Genomic DNA, 19557 nt, shown 5'->3' with positions numbered 1-19557 from the left:
ACTCAAAGGCCAGGTGTGTTTGTCCTCGTGCTGTCTCTACTGCGCATGACAGCTTTGGACAAACACACTTGGCCTTTTATATTATAGGATGTTTCTGTTCTGTTTTTTATATATGTTGATAATTTAAGATCGCAAAAAATAAATATATTAAAATATCGATCTATATATATATAACTGTTGGTACCCATATGCGCCAGTGGAAGCGCACATTTCTGGCAATAACAGTCTCTTCTTGGTGCTGAGCCTTTGAAAAATTAGTTAAAAGAAGAAAGTACTGCATCACAAGATGTAAAAGCATGTATTATAATGGTGTTCGCCTCAGTCTGCATGGTGAAATATACAACACGCAATTGAAGCCGAAATTGCAGTTCCCTATCGGCGCAAAGCAATGATAAATAAGAAACTGGGCGTATTTGTAGGTCGGGCTGTTAAATTATGCCTATTACTAATGTAAATTGTAGCACTCGGGAGCGTGCCTGTGCGCCTAGGCGAATGCACGCTGAGTGCGAAGAAGTTCCTTTCAGATTTGCGCAATTATAGGCGCAGAGTGTTTTGATGAATATGACGATCAGTTTGTATGAGCTATTTTGGACGGAATTAAAGGAGAATGGCTTTGATAAATCTAGCCCTAAGTGCTCATTTTGCAAGAAAACAAATGTTTTTGTTTTTTAACAATCGGCTTCTTTTTAGGTTTGCTTTGATTTTTTTTTTGATTTTTTTATTTATTTTATTACTAAAGTAGTACTGTTTCATATTCCTTTATACGCTTACATATCTTACAAATCAACACTCTCATAATCCTTTATGTGAACTCCAAACTCCACTCCAGTGATTAAATGTTAATACATTTGTTAGCAATATAAAATCATTTTAATGCAAATTAACTGCAATGTTTATTGAGTGCAAATAAACATTTAAAAATAACCCCTTAAACAATATTAAAAATAATCTTGCTAAATATAATTAACAATATCTGGCCATACAGTTTCTTCTTCAATTAATTAAACTATTTCCTTCAACTGTACATGTAACACTTTAAAAAATGTTGAAGTGAAATCTTTTACTTCTATTTCAACAATGGACCTGCGTGATTGCAATATAAACAGGACTAATTACAACAATTCATTTTAACATTCAATAATTCTTCAAGGTCTGTTTGTTTGGAACACAAGTGATATTCTGATGACAAATGGTTTCAATAATGACATCATTAAAGGCATAGTTGTATCATCAGTAATCCTGTGGGACAGACTGAGCCCTTTTAAGTCATGTACAAAATGCATTAAGGTGCACTAGTATTTTTGTGACATGCCCTTTATGTGATGCATAAGTCCGTCTATTGTCATGTGGGACTCTGCAAGAGCCATTTTTGTTTTGGCCAACTCGTGTTTGAGACATTCATTTTCTTCAAGAAGCTGAAAAAAAGAATAAAACAAAACATTTTAGACATAGTAGAGGTGATTAATTGGTTAATCCAACATTAAAACACATATACTAGAGTCGTAAAGTCAAAATAAACTTTATTGATTCAGAGAGAGTGTCATTTAAAACAAATTTCCCAATTTACTTTGTTCTCTTGGTATCCTTTGTTGAAAACTAAGTTTAGGTGGGCCTGCAATAGCTCAGGAGCGTGCGTGTAACATTAGTACTCTATGGCAGCAATATTTGCAATAATGTTTAAACAGCTACAAACAATGTTGCAAAATACTGCTGCCAGAGTACTACAGTCACTTGCACACTCTTCAGCCTATCTAGATTTACTCTTCAACAAAGGATACCAATAAGCAAATTTGATGATAAAATAAATTGTAAAGTTGTTTAAAATTATATACTTTACTATATCTAAATCATCAAAGTTTAACTTTAGCTTTGCTGTGTTTTTAAAGAGACAGTCAAGTGAAGGCCGTCTCTCATCTCAGGACATTTTGACAGTTTTTCACCACTAGAGCGTATTAGTTCATGTGTGTCATAAAGAGAACACTGTGCTCATGCACGTGGAGTTCCTAGTTCTAGGAGCCAGCACCGATTGGCTAAAATGGAAGTCTGTTAATAGCACTGAGATAAGGGGGCAATCTGCAGAGGCTTAGATACAAGGTAATCACAGAGATAAAAAGTGCATTAATATCACAGTGTTGGTTATGCAAAACTAGGGAATGGGTAATAATGGGATTATCTATCTTTTAAAACAATAAAATATTCTGGTGTAGACTGTCCCTTTAAGTGACAAGAAGGTAGCATTTCACCTGCTTATTTAATTATTAATATCACATTCCGCAGAAGGTAGTGTTCCCTGTGCTTATTATATCATTAAAGAGACAGTTTACTCCAAAAGATAATCCCTTTATTACCCATTTCCCAGTTTTCCACAAACAGCACAGTTATATTAACCCTTTCACTACCGGGACTTTCAGACAAAAACTTGCCCAAAATACCAGAGCATTTTTAGCATTTTTGCTATCACTCTATTTAAACAGAAACAGAGCCTTGATTTTTTTTTATTTACCTATCAAAACTATATCTATATATATTTTTAAATAGACAACCGAAGGTATTGATCTAGGCCCATTTTGGTATATTTCATGCCACCATTTCACCGCCAAATGCAATCAAATAAAAAAATTGGTACTTTTTCACAAACTTTCTCTATTTACATAATTCTTGTGCAATTATGGCACAAATGTTTGTAAACGTTTCTCTGGGAACCCCTTTGTTCAGAAATAGCAGACATAAATGGCTTTGCCATTGCTTTTTGTTAATTAGAAGGCAGCTAATTGCAGCTGCGCACCACACTTCTATTTTTCCCAGCAGTGAAGGGGTTAATTAGGTATCTTAAAAGGTTAATTTTAGCTTTAGTGTAGAGATTAGCTTCCCACCTGAGACTTCCCACCCCCTGATCCCTACCACACAGCTCTCTTCCTTCCTCCACCCCTCACTGGTAACCCTCCATCTCAGGTACTGGCAGACAGTCTGCCAGTATGAAAATATAAGGCTTTTTTTTTTTATTATTTTCTGCAGTGTAGGATCGCCCCTTACCCCCCAACCTCCCTGATCCCTTTAAACCTCAACCCTCTATGATCCGCCATCTTAGGTACTGGCAGCTGACTGCAAGACGTATATAAACGTCCTTTTGGGTGAAGAGGTTAATACATGTTTTACCTCTGTGATTACCTTGTATATAAGCCCCTACAGACAGAACCTTATCTCAGAGCTATTTACAGACTTGCATGTTAGTCAATTAGTGCTGTTCCTGCACAGCTCCATTGGAGTAAGCACAATGTTATCTATATAGCACACATGAATTAGCAGTGTGTTGCTGGGAAAAAGCTAATACAAATACATAAGAGGCTGTCTTTAGGGATTTAGAAACAGCCAGAAATGTATAGATTTAAATGCTATAAAGTATATTAATATAACAATGTTGGTTGTGCAGTAAAGGTGTTATCTATCTTTTTAAACAAACACTTTGCAGTTTGCAGTAGACTGTCCCTTTAATATAACATTTTGTATAATTCACTCTCCATCTTACACACCACTTACTATTAAGTAGATTTAATTATAGCTCCTCCTTATGTCACATTATACAGATACCAAGGTGGTGCTTAGCTCCATTTATAACTCTCACAACAGGTTTATGAGATATTCTGTTACTACTACCCATTGGTGACCACTTACATCCTCAGGCCGATAGACTTCATACTTGGGCATGGGTTTCCCTATAGCCCCTGTTTTTTTTAATTTCAGGACCAAGTAAAGGGGGTTCCCTGGTTAACATGAGACAATGATCTTTCAATCTTATCTTTTTTTTATCATATTTTTTTTAGCTCTTAAAGGGACAGTAAAGTCAAAATTAAACTTTCATGATTCAGATAGATTATGCAATTTTAAGCAACTTTCCAATTTACTTCTGTTATCAAATTAGCTTTGTTCTCTTGGTATCTTTTATTGAAGAGTAAATCTAGGTAGGCTCATAAGAGCTCAGGAGTGTGCACGTGTCTTTAGTACTCTATGGCAGCAGTTTTGCAACATTGTATAACAAAGCTACAAATAATGTTGCAAAACTGCTGCTGTAGAGTACTAAAGACACGCGCACACTCATGAGCTCTTACAAGCCTACCTAGTTTTACTCTTCAATAAAAGATACCAAGAAAACCAAGCAAATGTGATAACAGAAGTCAATTCAAAAGTTGTTTAAAATTGTGTGCTCTATCTGAATCATGAAAGTTTAATTTTTACTTTACTGTTTTTTTAATAAAACATTATGACCTAAATGAGTGTATGATTTTGGTCAATTATCCTACAGTTTTGCAGTCCAGAAGAACACTCACTTTTCCCCACTACAACAAAACTTCTGTAAATTGTAATGAGCTTTTTTCATAAAACTATGAAGCAATCTTACAACATATGAATGTGCAGGCTGAGTGCTACTTTAGTCTTTTTTTGTATTTTAAAACTAATCTCATGAATAGCAGCAGCATGATACAACCAAACAATTCTTGATTAAGCTGCACTTAAATAAAACTTGCCAAATCCCCAAGAGCGCAAAATCCCATGTACTGATTAATCAAAGCACTTGAAAGAGATAAATGATGAAACAATAATTAATATTGGCAAAGATTATATTATTAAGATTGAAAATCATGATTTATTCACTTTAACCTTATATAATCATTAGACACAGAATTTCAAATAATTGTTGTTTAAATCATTTTCCCCTTTTCCCTATCTCTCCCACCTCCCCGTATGCTATTGAACTATGTGTCTTATATGTATTTTCATGTGTTAACGTCTGTACCTATTGTATGTTGCTAAAATCAATTGAATGGCCTACACAACACATTTTAATTGTACTATACTCTTGCTTTGTTCACTCATTGTGTGTATAAATGCCAAGTTAAAGCCAGACTGAGGTCAAATGTGTTGCTGTGTATGGTTTGTTCAGTATCATCAATTCATTAATTGGCTTAACAGTTTGTGGTTTACACAAAGATTTTGATTGCAGGAAAAAACAGTAGGGTCTTCTATAACCTGCAATACCCCACAGGCGATAGCAATTAGTTCAGAATGGTACAAACTTTTGACAAAATAACTATGTTTGTATAAATTAGAATAAAAATGCATATACATATTTCTTTCTGCAATAACACTATGGTTGATTACATTAAAGTAACAGTTTACTGTAAAATTGTTTTTCCCTTAATGTGTTTCAAATGATTTGTTATACCAGCTGTAGAGTATACAATGTAGAAGAAATTATTTCTTTAGGCTTATTTTTGTATATAAAATAGCTGTTTTTGTTCTTTGACACCACAACCCATTAAAATGGGTTGAACTTACAGGGAAATCAGATTGCCTTCTTTTAACACTTTCTATACACAGAAATACTGCATTATATTATCGCTGTCTATATACCAAAGCCCAATACTTAGGCCCCGATATTCAAAGCATCAACTGTTGGGAAACTGCTTTGCTGGCCTCGTCAGCCTTGCAGAAAGAAAAGGGGCGTGCCCAAGCAATGCCGCTCATCAGCATTTTTCTGGGGGTGGGGAGGGTGGGCCCTATTTGAAGTGGGCCTACACGTGCAGAGAGCGCACTCACTGAAACTAAAAATAGTTTCTGTGTAAGCCCACTTCAAATATTGCCGTGGGATCTAAGTTTAATTACACCTACAATAATATTGTCTCTCCGTATATATTCTTATAAATATATAGGTATAGATTACTATTTCACAAAAAATCATTTTATGTATAAAATAAAAACATTTTATTAAATGTGAAGAACAGTGGGATTTAAAAATGATCATAACTACCTTTGGGGTTAGAGCTTAATTGAAGTCTATGGGGAGGAGAAGTTAACGCAATCGCAATATCCAGAGTCCTTGTAATACAAGCTCTAATCCACCAGCATTAAAAGTTTACTTTGAGCGTTGTTTGCGTGCGAAAATAAAATTTAGCCACTTTTTAATACTCAAAGCCATTTCGGGACAGATGTGTAGCAGATTTAGCCATGAGAAGTCAGCAGGGTCCATTTCAAGTTTTAACAGATAACAGCTGCCAATAAATGAATCTTATACTAACTTTATGACAGTGGTTAGCCTTGTTGTCTGCTGACTAAAGCCCAGATTGGCTCCTCTAAATAAGGCAAATGATGGGTGAAGTTTGGTTTTTGAAAAATAATTTAAGATATAAAGATTTGTTTTAAACACATTAAGACTTGGATGATATGTTCTTTCTTTAGCAGCACAACAGAAATGCACTCTCATTAAAAGGTGTTTGGTGTCCCTTTAAGTATAGAAACATTCAGTATAGGTAGGGTTATCACATGCAAAAGCAGCTATTTCTAGTGCTGAAATAAAGGTAAATTAACTATTTGTAAACAATTTAAAGGGACCTTATACACTAGATTTTTCTTTGCATAAATGTTTTATAGATGATACATTTATATAGCCCATACAGGATGTTATTATTATTTTTTTTTTACGTATAGTTTTGCTTAAATAACATTGCACTGATTTTCAGACTCCTAGCCAAGCCCAAAGTTTTAGAAGTATACAGATGTCTACAGACTCCAGCTTGCTTCTATTTGTGTAAAGAGTCTTTTCATATGCAGAGGAAGGGGGAGGGGGGTAAGGTCTTTCTTTTTGGTATACAACCACCTTCAGCGGGTGTTTCAGCTAACCTTTTCAACAGTGCTAAACTGGGGAGCTTCTGAGTAAGTTTTTAAACAGTTTTATACTAGATTTATATATCAGTATCTGTGCATATTATTCTTTATAGTAGTGTCTATTACATGCAGTTATATAAAATTGGTGTATACTGCCCCTTTAATACACTCCAGCAGGTAAAACATATCATTAGGAACAATCTAAAGGGAAGAAAAATGTTGTACGCACTGTCCCTTTAAAGCAAAAAAGTTGCTATTCTACAGCACACTAAAGTGCATGAAATGTATCAACAAAGAAAACTTTATAAACAGAGATTGTTTCTTGCAAATGATTATAGTCAAGTCTCTCAGTATCCCTACAGAAAACAAAAACAACGCACCTGTTCAGTACTGACATATGGAGTTTTTAGGTCCTGGCTTCTTATTTGTTTCAGGGGTTCAGGAAATTTGGTTTCCTCAAAAAGTGTTTGTGTGCATTTTGTAGCATTGCTTTGAAGTTTAATGCTTTTGGTATCACTGCTGTTAAGCTGAACAATACTATTGTCTTCTTTGTGATTCAACTTAGCGTCAGTGCTTGAATCAGAAAAACCTTAAAAAGGAAAATATAACGGTCAAATAAAACCATAACGTTTCCATTTCACATGCATAATAATAATAATAATAATATCTGAAATGTCATCAAAATGCAATGTCTTAAAATAGAGGAGCATTCAAAAATCATTGGAAGAAGCTCTGTAGATGGAGTTTTCTTTCATTTAAAGTACGTTCTCTCAACTCTGCTACACAGGACCCTCTAACAGGGCAGATTTTTAGGATTCAGGAACCACACAGAGGTCATATAACTGATGATAAAATCTTCAGCATGGAATCATCTATGGCCACCGTAGACATGTGCATCTGTTTCTTTCGGAAAGCAATGAATGCCGAATATGGCAGCTTTTTTCGTATACAGATATCTTCCTGTTAAAGTGCAACACACAAACATCTGAAAATCCAGATCTTTGTGTGTTTCACTTTCCCCCAAAAATATCCTGGTACGAAAAGAGCCGAATGGTGCCGGCAGCCGCCATATTCGTCATTCGGTGCTATCTGAAAACAACAAATGCACATGTCTTATGGCTGGGTATCTTGCACTTTTTCCTCTTCAGTAAAACACGGAGAAGTGGAACCAAACCTAGTGCAGGACTGCAGTGGGCTGGGGAATTTGTAAGTGAAAATCACAATTAATGTTAAAAATAAACAGTTGTTTACATTTGCAGAATTCTATTAGCCAATCGGAATTAAGGTAGATAAAATCCTATTGGCTGATGCAATCAGCTAATAAAAATCCTATTGGTTGATCCAATCAGCCAATAGGATTGAGCTGGCATTCTATTGGCTGATTGGATCAGCCAATAGAATGCAAGCTCAATCCTATTGGTTGATTGCATCAGCCAATAGGATTGAGCTGGCATTCTATTGGCTGATTGGATCAGCGAATAGAATGCAAGCTCAATCCTATTGGCTGATTGCATCAGCGAATAGGATTTTTTCTACCTTCCGATTGGCTGATAGAATTCTGCGTCGGATGTCTTGAAGATGGAGCCGCTCTGCGCCGGATGGATAAGGATAGAAGATGCCGCCTGGATGAAGATTTCTGCCCGTCTGGAAGACCTCTTCTTCCCGGCTTGGATGAAGACTTCTGCACGTCTGGAGGACCACTTCTGCCGGCTTCGTTGAGGACTTCGGCCTGGATGGGTGAAGACTTCTCAAGGTAGGGTGATCTTCAAGGGGTTAGTGTTAGGCTTTTTAAGGGGGTATTGGGTGGGTTTTAGAGTAGGGTTGGTTGTGTGGGTGGTGGTGGGTTTTAATGTTGGGGTGGGGATTTTTACTTTTTTTTACAGGTAAAAGAGCTGATTACTTTGGGGCAATGTCCCGCAAAAGGCCCTTTTAAGGGCTATTTGTAATTTAGTGTAGGGTAGGGCTTTTTTTATTTTGGGGGGGCTTTTTTATTTTGTTAGGGGGATTAGATTAGGTGTAATTAGTTTAAAATTCTTGTAATTTGTTTTTTATTTTCTGTAATTTAGTGGGGGGGTTTTCGTACTTTAGATAATTTTTTAAAATTGTAATTAATTGTATTTAGTTTAGGTAATTAATTTAATTATAGTGTAGTGTTAGGTGTTATTGTAACTTAGGTTAGGATCTATTTTACAGGTAAATTTGATTTTATTTTAACTAGGTAGCTATTAAATAGTTAATAACTATTTAATAACTATTGTACCTAGTTAAAATAAATACAAAGTTGCCTGTAAAATAAAAATAAACCCTAAGATAGATACAATGTAACTATTAGTTATATTGTAGCTAGCTTATGGTTTATTTTATAGGTAAGTATTTAGTTTTAAATAGGAATAATTTACTGAATTGTAGTAATTTTATTTAGATTTATTTAAATATTTAAATTAGGGGGTGCTAGGGTTAGATTTAGATTTAGGGGTTAATAAATTTAATATAGTTGCGGCGACGTTTCGGGCGGCAGATTAGGGGTTAATAAATGTAGGTAGGTGTCGGCGATTTTAGGGACGGCAGATTAGGGGTTAATAAAATTTAACTAGTGTTTGCGATGCGGGAGTGCGGCGGTTTAGGGGTTAATATATTTTTTATAGTGGCGGCGATGTCCGGTTCGGCAGATTGGGGGTTACATTTTTTTTTAGTGTTTGCGATGTGGGGGGGGGGGCCCTCGGTTTAGGGGTTAATAGGTAGTTTATGGGTGTTAGTGTACTTTTTAGCACTTTAGTTAAGAGTTTTATGCTACGGCGTTAGCCCATAAAACTCTTAACTACTGACATTTAAATGCGGTATCAGTCTTGACAGGAGAGGCTGTACCGCTCACTTTTTGTCAGATTCATAATACCGGCGTTATGCAAGTCCCATTGAAAATATAGGATACGCAATTGACGTAAGTGGATTTGCAGTATTTTCGAGTCTGACCAAAAAAGTAAGCAGTGAGCCTGTCATTTCAAGACTCGTAATAGCAGCGGGCATTAAAAAGCAGCGTTGGGACCTCTTAGCGCTGCTTTTTAACCCTAACGCACAACTCGTAATCTAGCCGTTTGTTTGCTGTGACCAATTAGTTAGATATATAAACTAGCCCCTGCACATATTAACCAATCATTGTGCATCTTACAGATGTGTCATGGTTTTGCATTCAACAGAAAACACTCCTGCCTATCTGGGATGGAGAGGAAACGCTACAAAAACAGGCTAAATAAATAATGAAAATGCATAGCAAAGTTTGTTTTTTAAATTATTATTAAAAACATTTTACGAGGAATCATTTTTGGAGTTTAATATCTCTTTTAATAGTTCACAATCACTGCATACCTTTAATATAAAATGCTCCATCATCACATCTCTCTATAAAAAGACTCTCAATATTCAATATCACAGGTTCTGGTTCTGGAACTGTATTTTCACGAGGGCTATCGTCCTTGAGAAAATATGAAGAAAAAAAAAGTGTTGAATGTTTTTTTTTTTTTAAATGTGCAGGCATCTGTAAATGAGAAAATATTGCCAGGCGGGTGGCATTATAAAGTAGCTGGGTTGGAAAGTGTAATACTTTCAAATATTTTACAATGTTCTGCTATCCAAAGCACAAAATAATTGTATAATTTAACATACATTAAATTTGATAACTAGTGCTATAAATATTGACACATTTGAATATTACCTCATTTTGGCTTAATATTTGCTAAAATTTTTGCTGGGTGGTCAGTAAAATTAGCCGGGTGGTGCACCCATTAAAAAGGTCCAGGGGAGAACTCAATCTTCATATTTTAAAAGTTACAAGTACTTAAAAAACAAGGTTTAACAGTCCAGTAAACATAAACTAAAGGTAAATTAAATCCAGTTATTTTTGTGAAAATGGTTTATTTGTTTGAAAAACACTATGAGGTTGATTTAACAAGCTGCAGCGGACAGGGGCGCACATACACGCACATATATATATATATATATATATATCTATATATAAAAATAAACCACACAATTAAAAAAATGCAATAATAAAATTATGGAAGATAAAATTAGAGCAAACCTTTAAATGTATCCTGGCATTCTGAATCTGTATCTTCATAGGCATTATTTCTGCGACAGAGTCATCTTCTACAAAATGCCGAATGTTTGCAAGTGTGGAGGTGAGGAATTCAGAACTAAAGTTTTTTATATGGCACTGCAAGAACCCATTTTCTGCTGCCAGTAAGGAGTGACATTTTGCACTTGGGCCAGTCTCCAATCTAAGGCTGATGTTAGGACAGAACTGCTTTTGCTCCAAAAATGATTTTGAATCAGAACCTGTTAAACACACAAAGAACACAATTTGTTAATTAATCAAAGAAAAAAGAAAAAAAGGATATAAAACTTACATTAAAAAAAATTAACAACATTGCACACAATAATAGCTACACATTTCAGCCGATTGTCCATGAGCTTCACATTCAAATTTTCATGTTACTATCTTACTCTTAAAAACCCAAACCTAAAAGGGACAATGTTAAAATCTTATATTTAGATTTGGAGGCATTCTAGAAATCCTTATGATCACCTCAAACTACAGCAAAACGTCCAGTAACCATAGATAACATACTGTATGTATCTTCATAGGTGACATTTATGTAACATCTTCAAAAGTCAGGACTACCAAGAAAGTTTACTCAGTATGTAAGGACCACACAATACACCACAACCACTTGTTTTAGTTTGTTATGGTTACACTGTAACCCACGTATTGTAAGTGGATAATTAAAGGGACATGATATTCAAAATGTTCTGTATATTCCTGTGCATAAATCATAAGACCACTGTTAAATCACCCCAGATTGATCTGAACGGAGTGGTTGACAACCCAAAACTTGTGCAATCTTAACTTCTGCCAGCGGATGATGGATGGCTGGAGGTGACTGTGAGGGGACAGGTTCCCTGTCTAGAAACTTGTTTGCCAACACACATAAAGTATGTTAACCTTTTATGTCAGTAACACAGAGATGCATTGCATTGTCAGAACAAGAATTTCCCCCCACTTCTTCCTTGTGCTAATAACACATAATTTAAATCCCCATTATGCTAGTAGAACTAGTTTAACCTTCCTCTGCTAGTACTAAATAGAGCATTTTTTTTTTTTACCCCAAAAAACAAAATTTTACAACTGCAAGAAAAAGTTTGTGAACCTTTTGGGATTACCTAGATTTTTGCATTAATTACTCATTAAATGTGGTCTAATCTTCATCTAAATCACAATTATAAATAGTCACAAACTGACTAAACTAATAACACACAAACAGTTGTACTTTCCAATTTTTTTTTAAATTGATTTTTAATTCACAGTGCAGGCTGAAAAAGGCGAACCTCTGAATTAATGACTTCTCCAAAAGCTATTTGGAGTTGGGTGTTTCAATTAAGGAGATGAGTGTGGGTTACACAGATGACCTGACCTTTAAATAAAGACACATAAAGCTTGGTTAATGACAAATCCGTTCTTCTCAAGAAAGATTGGTTAGTGTGACTCATACCTCAATTCCAACAACTTTCACACGACATTAGAATATGCATTATAAGGATGCACAAAGCTGGAAAAGGTCACAAAAGCATTGCTAAAGACCTGAGTGTCCATCAATCCACAGTAAGACAAATTGTCTACATATGGACTATTGTTTCTCTCCCTAGGAGTGGGCGTCCTGCAAAGATCACTCTAAGAGCACAACGAGCAATTCTGAAAGAAAGAACCAAAGAAAACTATACAAACAAAAAGTATTTATTGATGTGTAACCATCAAAAAAACACTGAAAAAGAGTGGTGCTCATGGAAGGACACCACAAAGGAAACCACTGCAGTCTAAAAAATTTTTAGAAAAAAGTTGAGGCACGTCTCAAGTTTGCCCAAGACCACCTATATGTTTCACAATGGTTTTGGTAAAATGTGCTGTGGACAGATGAGACATAAGTTGAACATTTTGGCAAAAACACAAAACCTCATCACAATTGTAAAGCAAGGTGGAGGGGCCATCATGGTTTGGGTCTGATTTGTTGTCACAGGGCCTGGACACCTAGCAATCGTTGAGGGGATAATGAATTCAAAAGCGTATCAAGACATTTTACAGGGAAGCAGTCCATGAACTCAACTTATGAGAATTTAGGTGATGCAACAATGGCTCAAAGCATCCAAATAAATCAACTAAAAAAAAAAATTCTTAAAAAGAAGATTTGTGTTTTGGAATTACAAGTTAGACTTCTGACTTTAACCCACATAGAGATGCTGTGGAATTAACTACTGAGGGCTGTGCAAACAATACAACCCACGAAATATTAATAAACTGAAACAAATTTGTATGGAGGAATGGTCTAAAATTCATTCTTGACAATGTGCAAGTCTTATAAGCAGCTTCAAGAAACATTTAGTGCAGTGGAATCTATTGGCGCTCTACAAATACCTGATTATAATAATAATAATTTGGTAAATGTTGTTGCTGCTAAAGAAGAAATTATAAGTTACTAAATTCAAGGGTTCACTTACTTTTTCAAACCTGCACTGTGAATAATTACTCAGTCTTCAATAAACATTTGAAAAGCACAATGGTTTATGTGTTATTAAATGTAGTCAGATTGCGTTTGTCTATAATTGTGCATTTTATGAATAATCAATGCAGAAATTGAACTAATTACCCTTACTTGTTCTTGCAACTGTAAGTGTCCAGTATTTTGATACAGCTTTCACTGCACAGCGAGGTTCAATACTGAAACGTTGGCAACATTAGTTGAAACATTTAGGCCTATAATCTAAGAAGGTCGTTGTAATGGAAAAATCTAGTGACAGCAAAAATAATTTCAGAGCAGCTCCATTTTGACAAAATCTCAAGTCAAAATTAAACTTTTTTTTTATTGAGGTATTGAGTAATAACAATAAAACAGACAATATGTCCAGGCACAGATCAGAAGTAATAAAGACACTTATACATTTCACATATAGGAAGTAAACGTAGGCTAAAACATTGGTATGCTAGTATGGCAGTTGTTATCACAATAGCCAACCAGTAGTAGTGCTATGTACATATATAAATAAGAGCCAGCGTCATGGAATATAGCAAGTTCAATAGTAGGAGAATAACAGTTGACATGAGTTATAGCACCACCTCTGATACCATGAACCTAAAATGTAAAACAATATATAGGAAACACGGGTGACTGGAACATATAACAGTGAAACCTCAATTTTTATATCATATAACTAATAACTAATGATTCCTACCCTGAGATAAAAGGTAATCTATAGACTAAAAATGGTGAGAGGTAGGGAGTTGGCTTTTGTCTGGCCTCACATAGGCCTGAGTGCATGGGGGGGAAAGCAGCCGCCAAGAGCCACTCGAAATGGGGGAGAAAGGGAGGGCGGAGCCAGTTTGGATGCTAGAAGGTAAATACTACAGGGCCATTAAACTTAATAGTGTAAAGAGCTCTAATATGGAGATTGAATATCGACAGTGCTGTGGTCAGTAACTATGCGAAAGCTGGGAAATGAACCTCTAGGCTAGCTACAAAGAAGAAATACCATTTTAATAACATTGCACTAGCCCAGTGGGGACAAGGATCTCACGGGTAAAACATAAATATGAACCCATATTTCTAGCAAAAGAGTCTCGGGTATGGACCAATGCATGGTCAAATCTGGTAACTGCAGTATATATAAAATAAATTGGGCTAATGATAATGGTTTGAATTAGGCATACCCAAGCTGTATCTATATACTAGAGGTATTGCATTAGACTTGTCACTATACACAAGCTGTATCTATATACTAGAGGCACTATGTATACACTAGAGGGCACAATATTATACTTGTTACTATACACAAGCTATACCTATATACCAGAGGCACTGCACTAGACCTGTTGCTATACCTAAGCTGCACCTATATATTAGAGGTCCTACATTAGACTTGTTACTACCTGCAAGCTACACTGATATACTAGAGGACACTGTACTAGATTTGCTACTATACACAAGCTGTCTCTTCATACTAAAGGCGCTGTATTATGCTTGTTACTATACACAAGCTGTATCTATATAGTAGATGAAACTGTATACATCTTGTTACTATACACACGCTGTACCTATATACTAGAGACACTGTAGTAGAAAATATGGGTGACCTGAAAGTGTTAGATAAGGTGTCTCTGAGTTTAATGGATGACTTGAAAACTAAGAATAAGGAGAGGATAGATAATACAAGAGCAACTGTAAAATATTAGGACCTAAAGAATAATGCCCTAGTGTACATACATCTCTAAACATATAGACAATAGGTAGTGGTAGTGGGGGTAGGGTTACTTAATAACGATCTAAAGAGAGAACACCCCAAGTTAAGGGTTAACAAGATATGCACAATAGAGACACAGTATAATGTAACATAAACAAAGTATGTGTAGGATATGTCATGTGTCCTTATGAAAGAATAAACTATGACTTGGGATGCTAAATAGTTAGCGGTAGATCCTGTGCTTTAGTTACTACTCAGGGCTGAGTATAGTGAACCCTAATGTCTCGGCCGCTGACAGAAGAGTCACCAGTATCTAAAGAGGAAACATGCAAAAGTTAATATAGAGAGTTAAAACTTTAATATAGGAGACTTTTATATAGGCATAAATACGTTTTAGGGAACATGAAATAACATTAAGGCTCATGTAAAGAATAAGTCAGCATGAAGTTAAAGTGGATAAGAGAGTGTCTTATATAGTGCCACATAAGTAGCCTTCTTGTGTTTGCTGTGCATAATCACTATAGGTCAAGCCAAATGTAATCTCACTTACAATCAGTTAAATCAGCTCTAGATCATTAATAATATTAACTGATACATAAAAATATATAAAACCACACTGAAGAACAAAACAAGAAAGAAATGAGGGTTGACATAAACTACAGTAACTTTAAATAACTGTGTGTCTAAGAGAACAAAAACATTTGCAGACTACATCATACCTTTTGGAGTTATGTACAGTATGATATATGAATGTTCATATAGCAAGGAAGTTTTTACCCCACGCCAGATCTAACTATGAGTGTAGATATTTGCAGGAAGATCCGGAAGCTAGCTTTCTCTAGAGCCCCTGTAACAAAAGAAGTATCTGCATAAGACCGAAGTCCTCCGGGGCCAAGATCACCTACACTCCAGACCATAGGAATACAGTCAGTATGGGAGGATGTAATCAGGCTGCGTGGACTGTACAACTGGTCCGGTAGATATGTGTCGCCAAACTTTTGAGCGGTCCCGATGTTCTCCAGCAACTCTATTCGGCTGAATGGGTAAGAGGTCTCAGCGGGTGCCTCTCCCTCCTCTGTGTGAATTTTGCCGTATTCAGGAGCCCTCCGTTGTGCGCTCTGAGTGTATGAGATACCTGCTGCCACGGGACAATGCCGGAGCCCCACTGCCCTGCCCCGGGCTAAAGAGGCCCTAGTGTTGAGATCATGTGTAGATACCGGAGGGGTAGCGTCCAATAATGGGTTGGCCCTGCAATGTAACGCATCTATGCAGACTGCATGGTGCAGGTCTAGACGGGAAGATAGGTCTTCTAATAGTAAGTAGATGAGTTCCATCTTTGTAGTGGTTCTTACTGTAGGCTAGCACCCCAAGTAGGCCTCCGTCTTCCCAAGGGCTTGTGACGTCACTGGCAGTAATGGAGTTTTTTCACGCCGTTTGTTCCTACGCCTTATAGATAGGTTATGACTTCTGAATTATGACACTTCCATCCCCCTATGTTGCTCCTTCTGTAATCAGACGTTTGTGGACCTGTGAGATCCGTGAGGGAGATGGAGATCAGAGTCCAGCTGTACCATTTACTGATCTCGTCTTTGGGTCTGCTCACTCCTCCAAAATCAATCTAGCGTTAGTAAGGTGGTAGGGAAACCATAAAAAAAAGATATCTAGGTTATCTTAGATCTGCTAGTAGTCCAGTCAGACTTTTATAGCTTGCCTGCTTGCTTAACAGCTATTTTGGAGCCTCTATAAGTTGTAATATTTGGGAGCTCTGTATAGTTGCGTCCATTCTCTGTCACAGCTGGCTCCGCCCCCCTCAAAATTAAACTTTAATTAATCAGATAGAGCATGTAATTTTAAACAACTTTCCAATTTACTTCCATTAACAAAATGTGCACAGTCTCTATATTTACACTTTGTGAGTCACCAGCTCCTACTGAGCATGTGCAAGAATTCATAGAATATACGTATATGCATTTGTGATTGGCTGATGGCTGTCACATGATACAGGAGGAGTGGAAATAGACAAATCTACTACTCATTTGAGCTGAGCATCTCTATGTAAAAAAGGAAGATATTTTATCTCACAATTTCCTTAGCTCAGCAGAGTAAGTTCTGTGTAAAAAGTTATACTTCAGCTGCTGCCCAGCTGCAGGTAAAAAAAAAATAATTGAAGAAATGAACAGCAGCCAATCAGCATCAACAGTGCTGAGGAACTCTTTTACTGTGATCTCATGAGATTTCACTTAAAAGGACATTAAACCCAATTTTTTTCTTTCATAATTGAGATAGAGAATACCATTTTAAACAACTGTCTAATTTACTTCTGTTATCTAATTTGCTTCATTCTCTTGATATTCCTTCCTGAAAAGCATATCTAGATAGGCTCAGTAGCTTCTGATTGGTGGCTGCACATATTTGCCTCTGTGATTGGCTCACCCATGTGCATTGCTATTTCTTTATCAACGGATTATCTAAATAATGAAGAAAATTAGATAATAGAAGTAAATTGAAATGTTGTTTAAAATTGTATTCTCTATCTGAATCAGGAAAGACATTTTTTGGGTTTAATGTCCCTTTAACTCTCCTGAGATTTTATAGTAAATTTCCTTAAACAGAATATGGAAATAAGAGGAGTGTGCACAAAGCTCGCTCATTTACCTGTCCCGGGACAAACATACTGATTTGCTGATTAGAAGTCCTTTATAATGTGATGTGGCTACTGAGGAATTTTTGAGGTAAAATATCTTTCTTTTTTACATAGATGTTCAGGTGATATTTTCTAGTCAGTTTTTTACAGCTATGCTGCATCACTTTCAAGTGTTTCAACATTTGGGTATCAAGGCCCTTTAAGAAGCGGTTGTCGTAAGACCGCTGCTCCTTAACTCACCCGCCACCTCTGCCATCATCCCGATCAGATACAATCGGGATGATTGACACCCCTGCTAGCGGTTGATTGGCCGCAAATGTGCAGGGGGCGGCATTGCACAAGCATTTCACCAGAAATGCTTGTGCAATTTTAAATGCCGACAGTGTATGGTGTCGGCATTAAGCGATGTCGGACAGGCATGATTCGCCACAGCGAATCATGTTCACCCGCGGCTTGATAATTCTGCCCCTAATTTCTATTGCAATGTATTTTTACCATGCATTTGTTGATTATGCAAATCTACTGTATTTACTGATCTTTTAAACTAAAACCATTAATAACTAGTGACATTATATATGGGTTACTAAATAATAGCATCTCCTTGTGGGAGTTAATGTCCAACCACCAGGGAGTTGTTGACAGCAGCCTAATATTACACTGTTACCAGTATTACTGTTCTTTAACCCTAACCACAGTCTTCCCTCACCACTTTTAACCAATGAGAAGAATGGATTTGCTATTGAGATGACAGATCCTCAATCTGGTTGGTTAACATAAGAATTTAACATTATTTAGATTTTTTTTTATGGGATCAATGGCTCTGGGAAAGGGTTGTGGATCAAGTCAGTGGCAGTAAGGGCAAATTCTGATGGAGGAGGATTATGTTTTGTCTGCCTAAAAGCTGTTGTAAGACTGCCAAAGGCAGTTGTAAAACTGCTTTTAGGTGTTGCTACAAATCATGTTCTACAAGAGGACAGTGGGCTATGGCACATACTATTGACAATCATAGGATACTGTCTCCATTATATTATATTGCTGTTACTTGAGGGCTGTCCCGACTTCTATTGATTGTGACAGAGGTGAATATGTAATAAATAGCCGGCTGTGTAGGATCTAGGCCTTAATATTTAGGGATGAAAAATATAAATCAAATTACACAGCCATTTAAAAAGTGTAATGAAATTCTAAATAGGTAATTTGATATTCAGGAAGAGCAGTGTCCTTTCATATGTTTTTCGATCTGTTAAGGGACACCTTTACTCTTCAACTAGTAATAAACAAAATGCAAATTTATAAATCTAACACGAGACATCAAAGAAAGGCTGCTGTTTGGAAAACAATACAGACAAAACAGCACACAAAATAAAGAAAACGTTAACAAAAGCACCAAAGAGAAACATGTATAAAGAATAAAAGGATAAAGTGTAAAGCAAATGATATATATTTTTTAATAACTATCTTTTCCTTAAGTAACTGTGTAGCTTGTCCGCACTAAACAAACATAGTCCCTCTACTTTTATAAACTAAGAACTGTATGTGTCTGAAACAGAAATACAATTTTTATTTATTTGATCTAATATTCCAGATAATCCTCTTTCAGCAGGAAGTGTATACTACTGGAGAAGCAGGAGAAAGAAAATTGTTTAGTGTTTCATGTTCTTTATTCTTATGATCTAACTGCCAACATGTTAGAAAGCCCTAAATAAGAGTGAATTGCATACATGAGACTGCCAGCACTTAAACTTTAAGGGATACTAAACCCAATTTTTTTCTTTCATGATTCAGATAGAGCATACAATTTTAAGCAACTTTCTAATTTACTCCTATTAGAAATTTTTCTTGGTTCTCTTGCTATCTTCATTTGAAAAAAGGCATCTAAGCTAAGGAGCCAGACATTTTTGGTTTAGAATCCTGGGCAGCACTTGTTTATTGGTACTGTCCAATCAGCAAGTATCAAACAATCTGATGAG

The 19557-nt window shown here is 36.1% G+C and overlaps 1 protein-coding gene across 1 annotated transcript in view; it reads right to left on the bottom strand.

Annotated features, from left to right (window-relative positions):
• Nucleotides 1-865: 865 nt before the first annotated feature.
• Nucleotides 866-19557, bottom strand: part of BLTP3B (bridge-like lipid transfer protein family member 3B) — a 344497-nt gene continuing 325805 nt past the window's right edge. The window contains exons 18-21 of the mRNA XM_053718772.1: nt 10736-10992; nt 10024-10129; nt 7041-7249; nt 866-1415 (exon numbers count right to left, since the gene is read on the bottom strand). Coding sequence (XP_053574747.1) covers nt 1293-1415; nt 7041-7249; nt 10024-10129; nt 10736-10992 — 695 coding nt within the window. The 3' untranslated portion in view covers nt 866-1292. The remainder of the gene's footprint in view (nt 1416-7040; nt 7250-10023; nt 10130-10735; nt 10993-19557) is intronic.

Source organism: Bombina bombina, chromosome 6 (assembly GCF_027579735.1).
Source record: "Bombina bombina isolate aBomBom1 chromosome 6, aBomBom1.pri, whole genome shotgun sequence".
Lineage (NCBI taxonomy): Eukaryota > Metazoa > Chordata > Amphibia > Anura > Bombinatoridae > Bombina > Bombina bombina.
The sequence above is the reverse complement of the archived record's forward strand: the minus strand, read 5'-3'. Positions and strand labels throughout refer to the sequence as shown.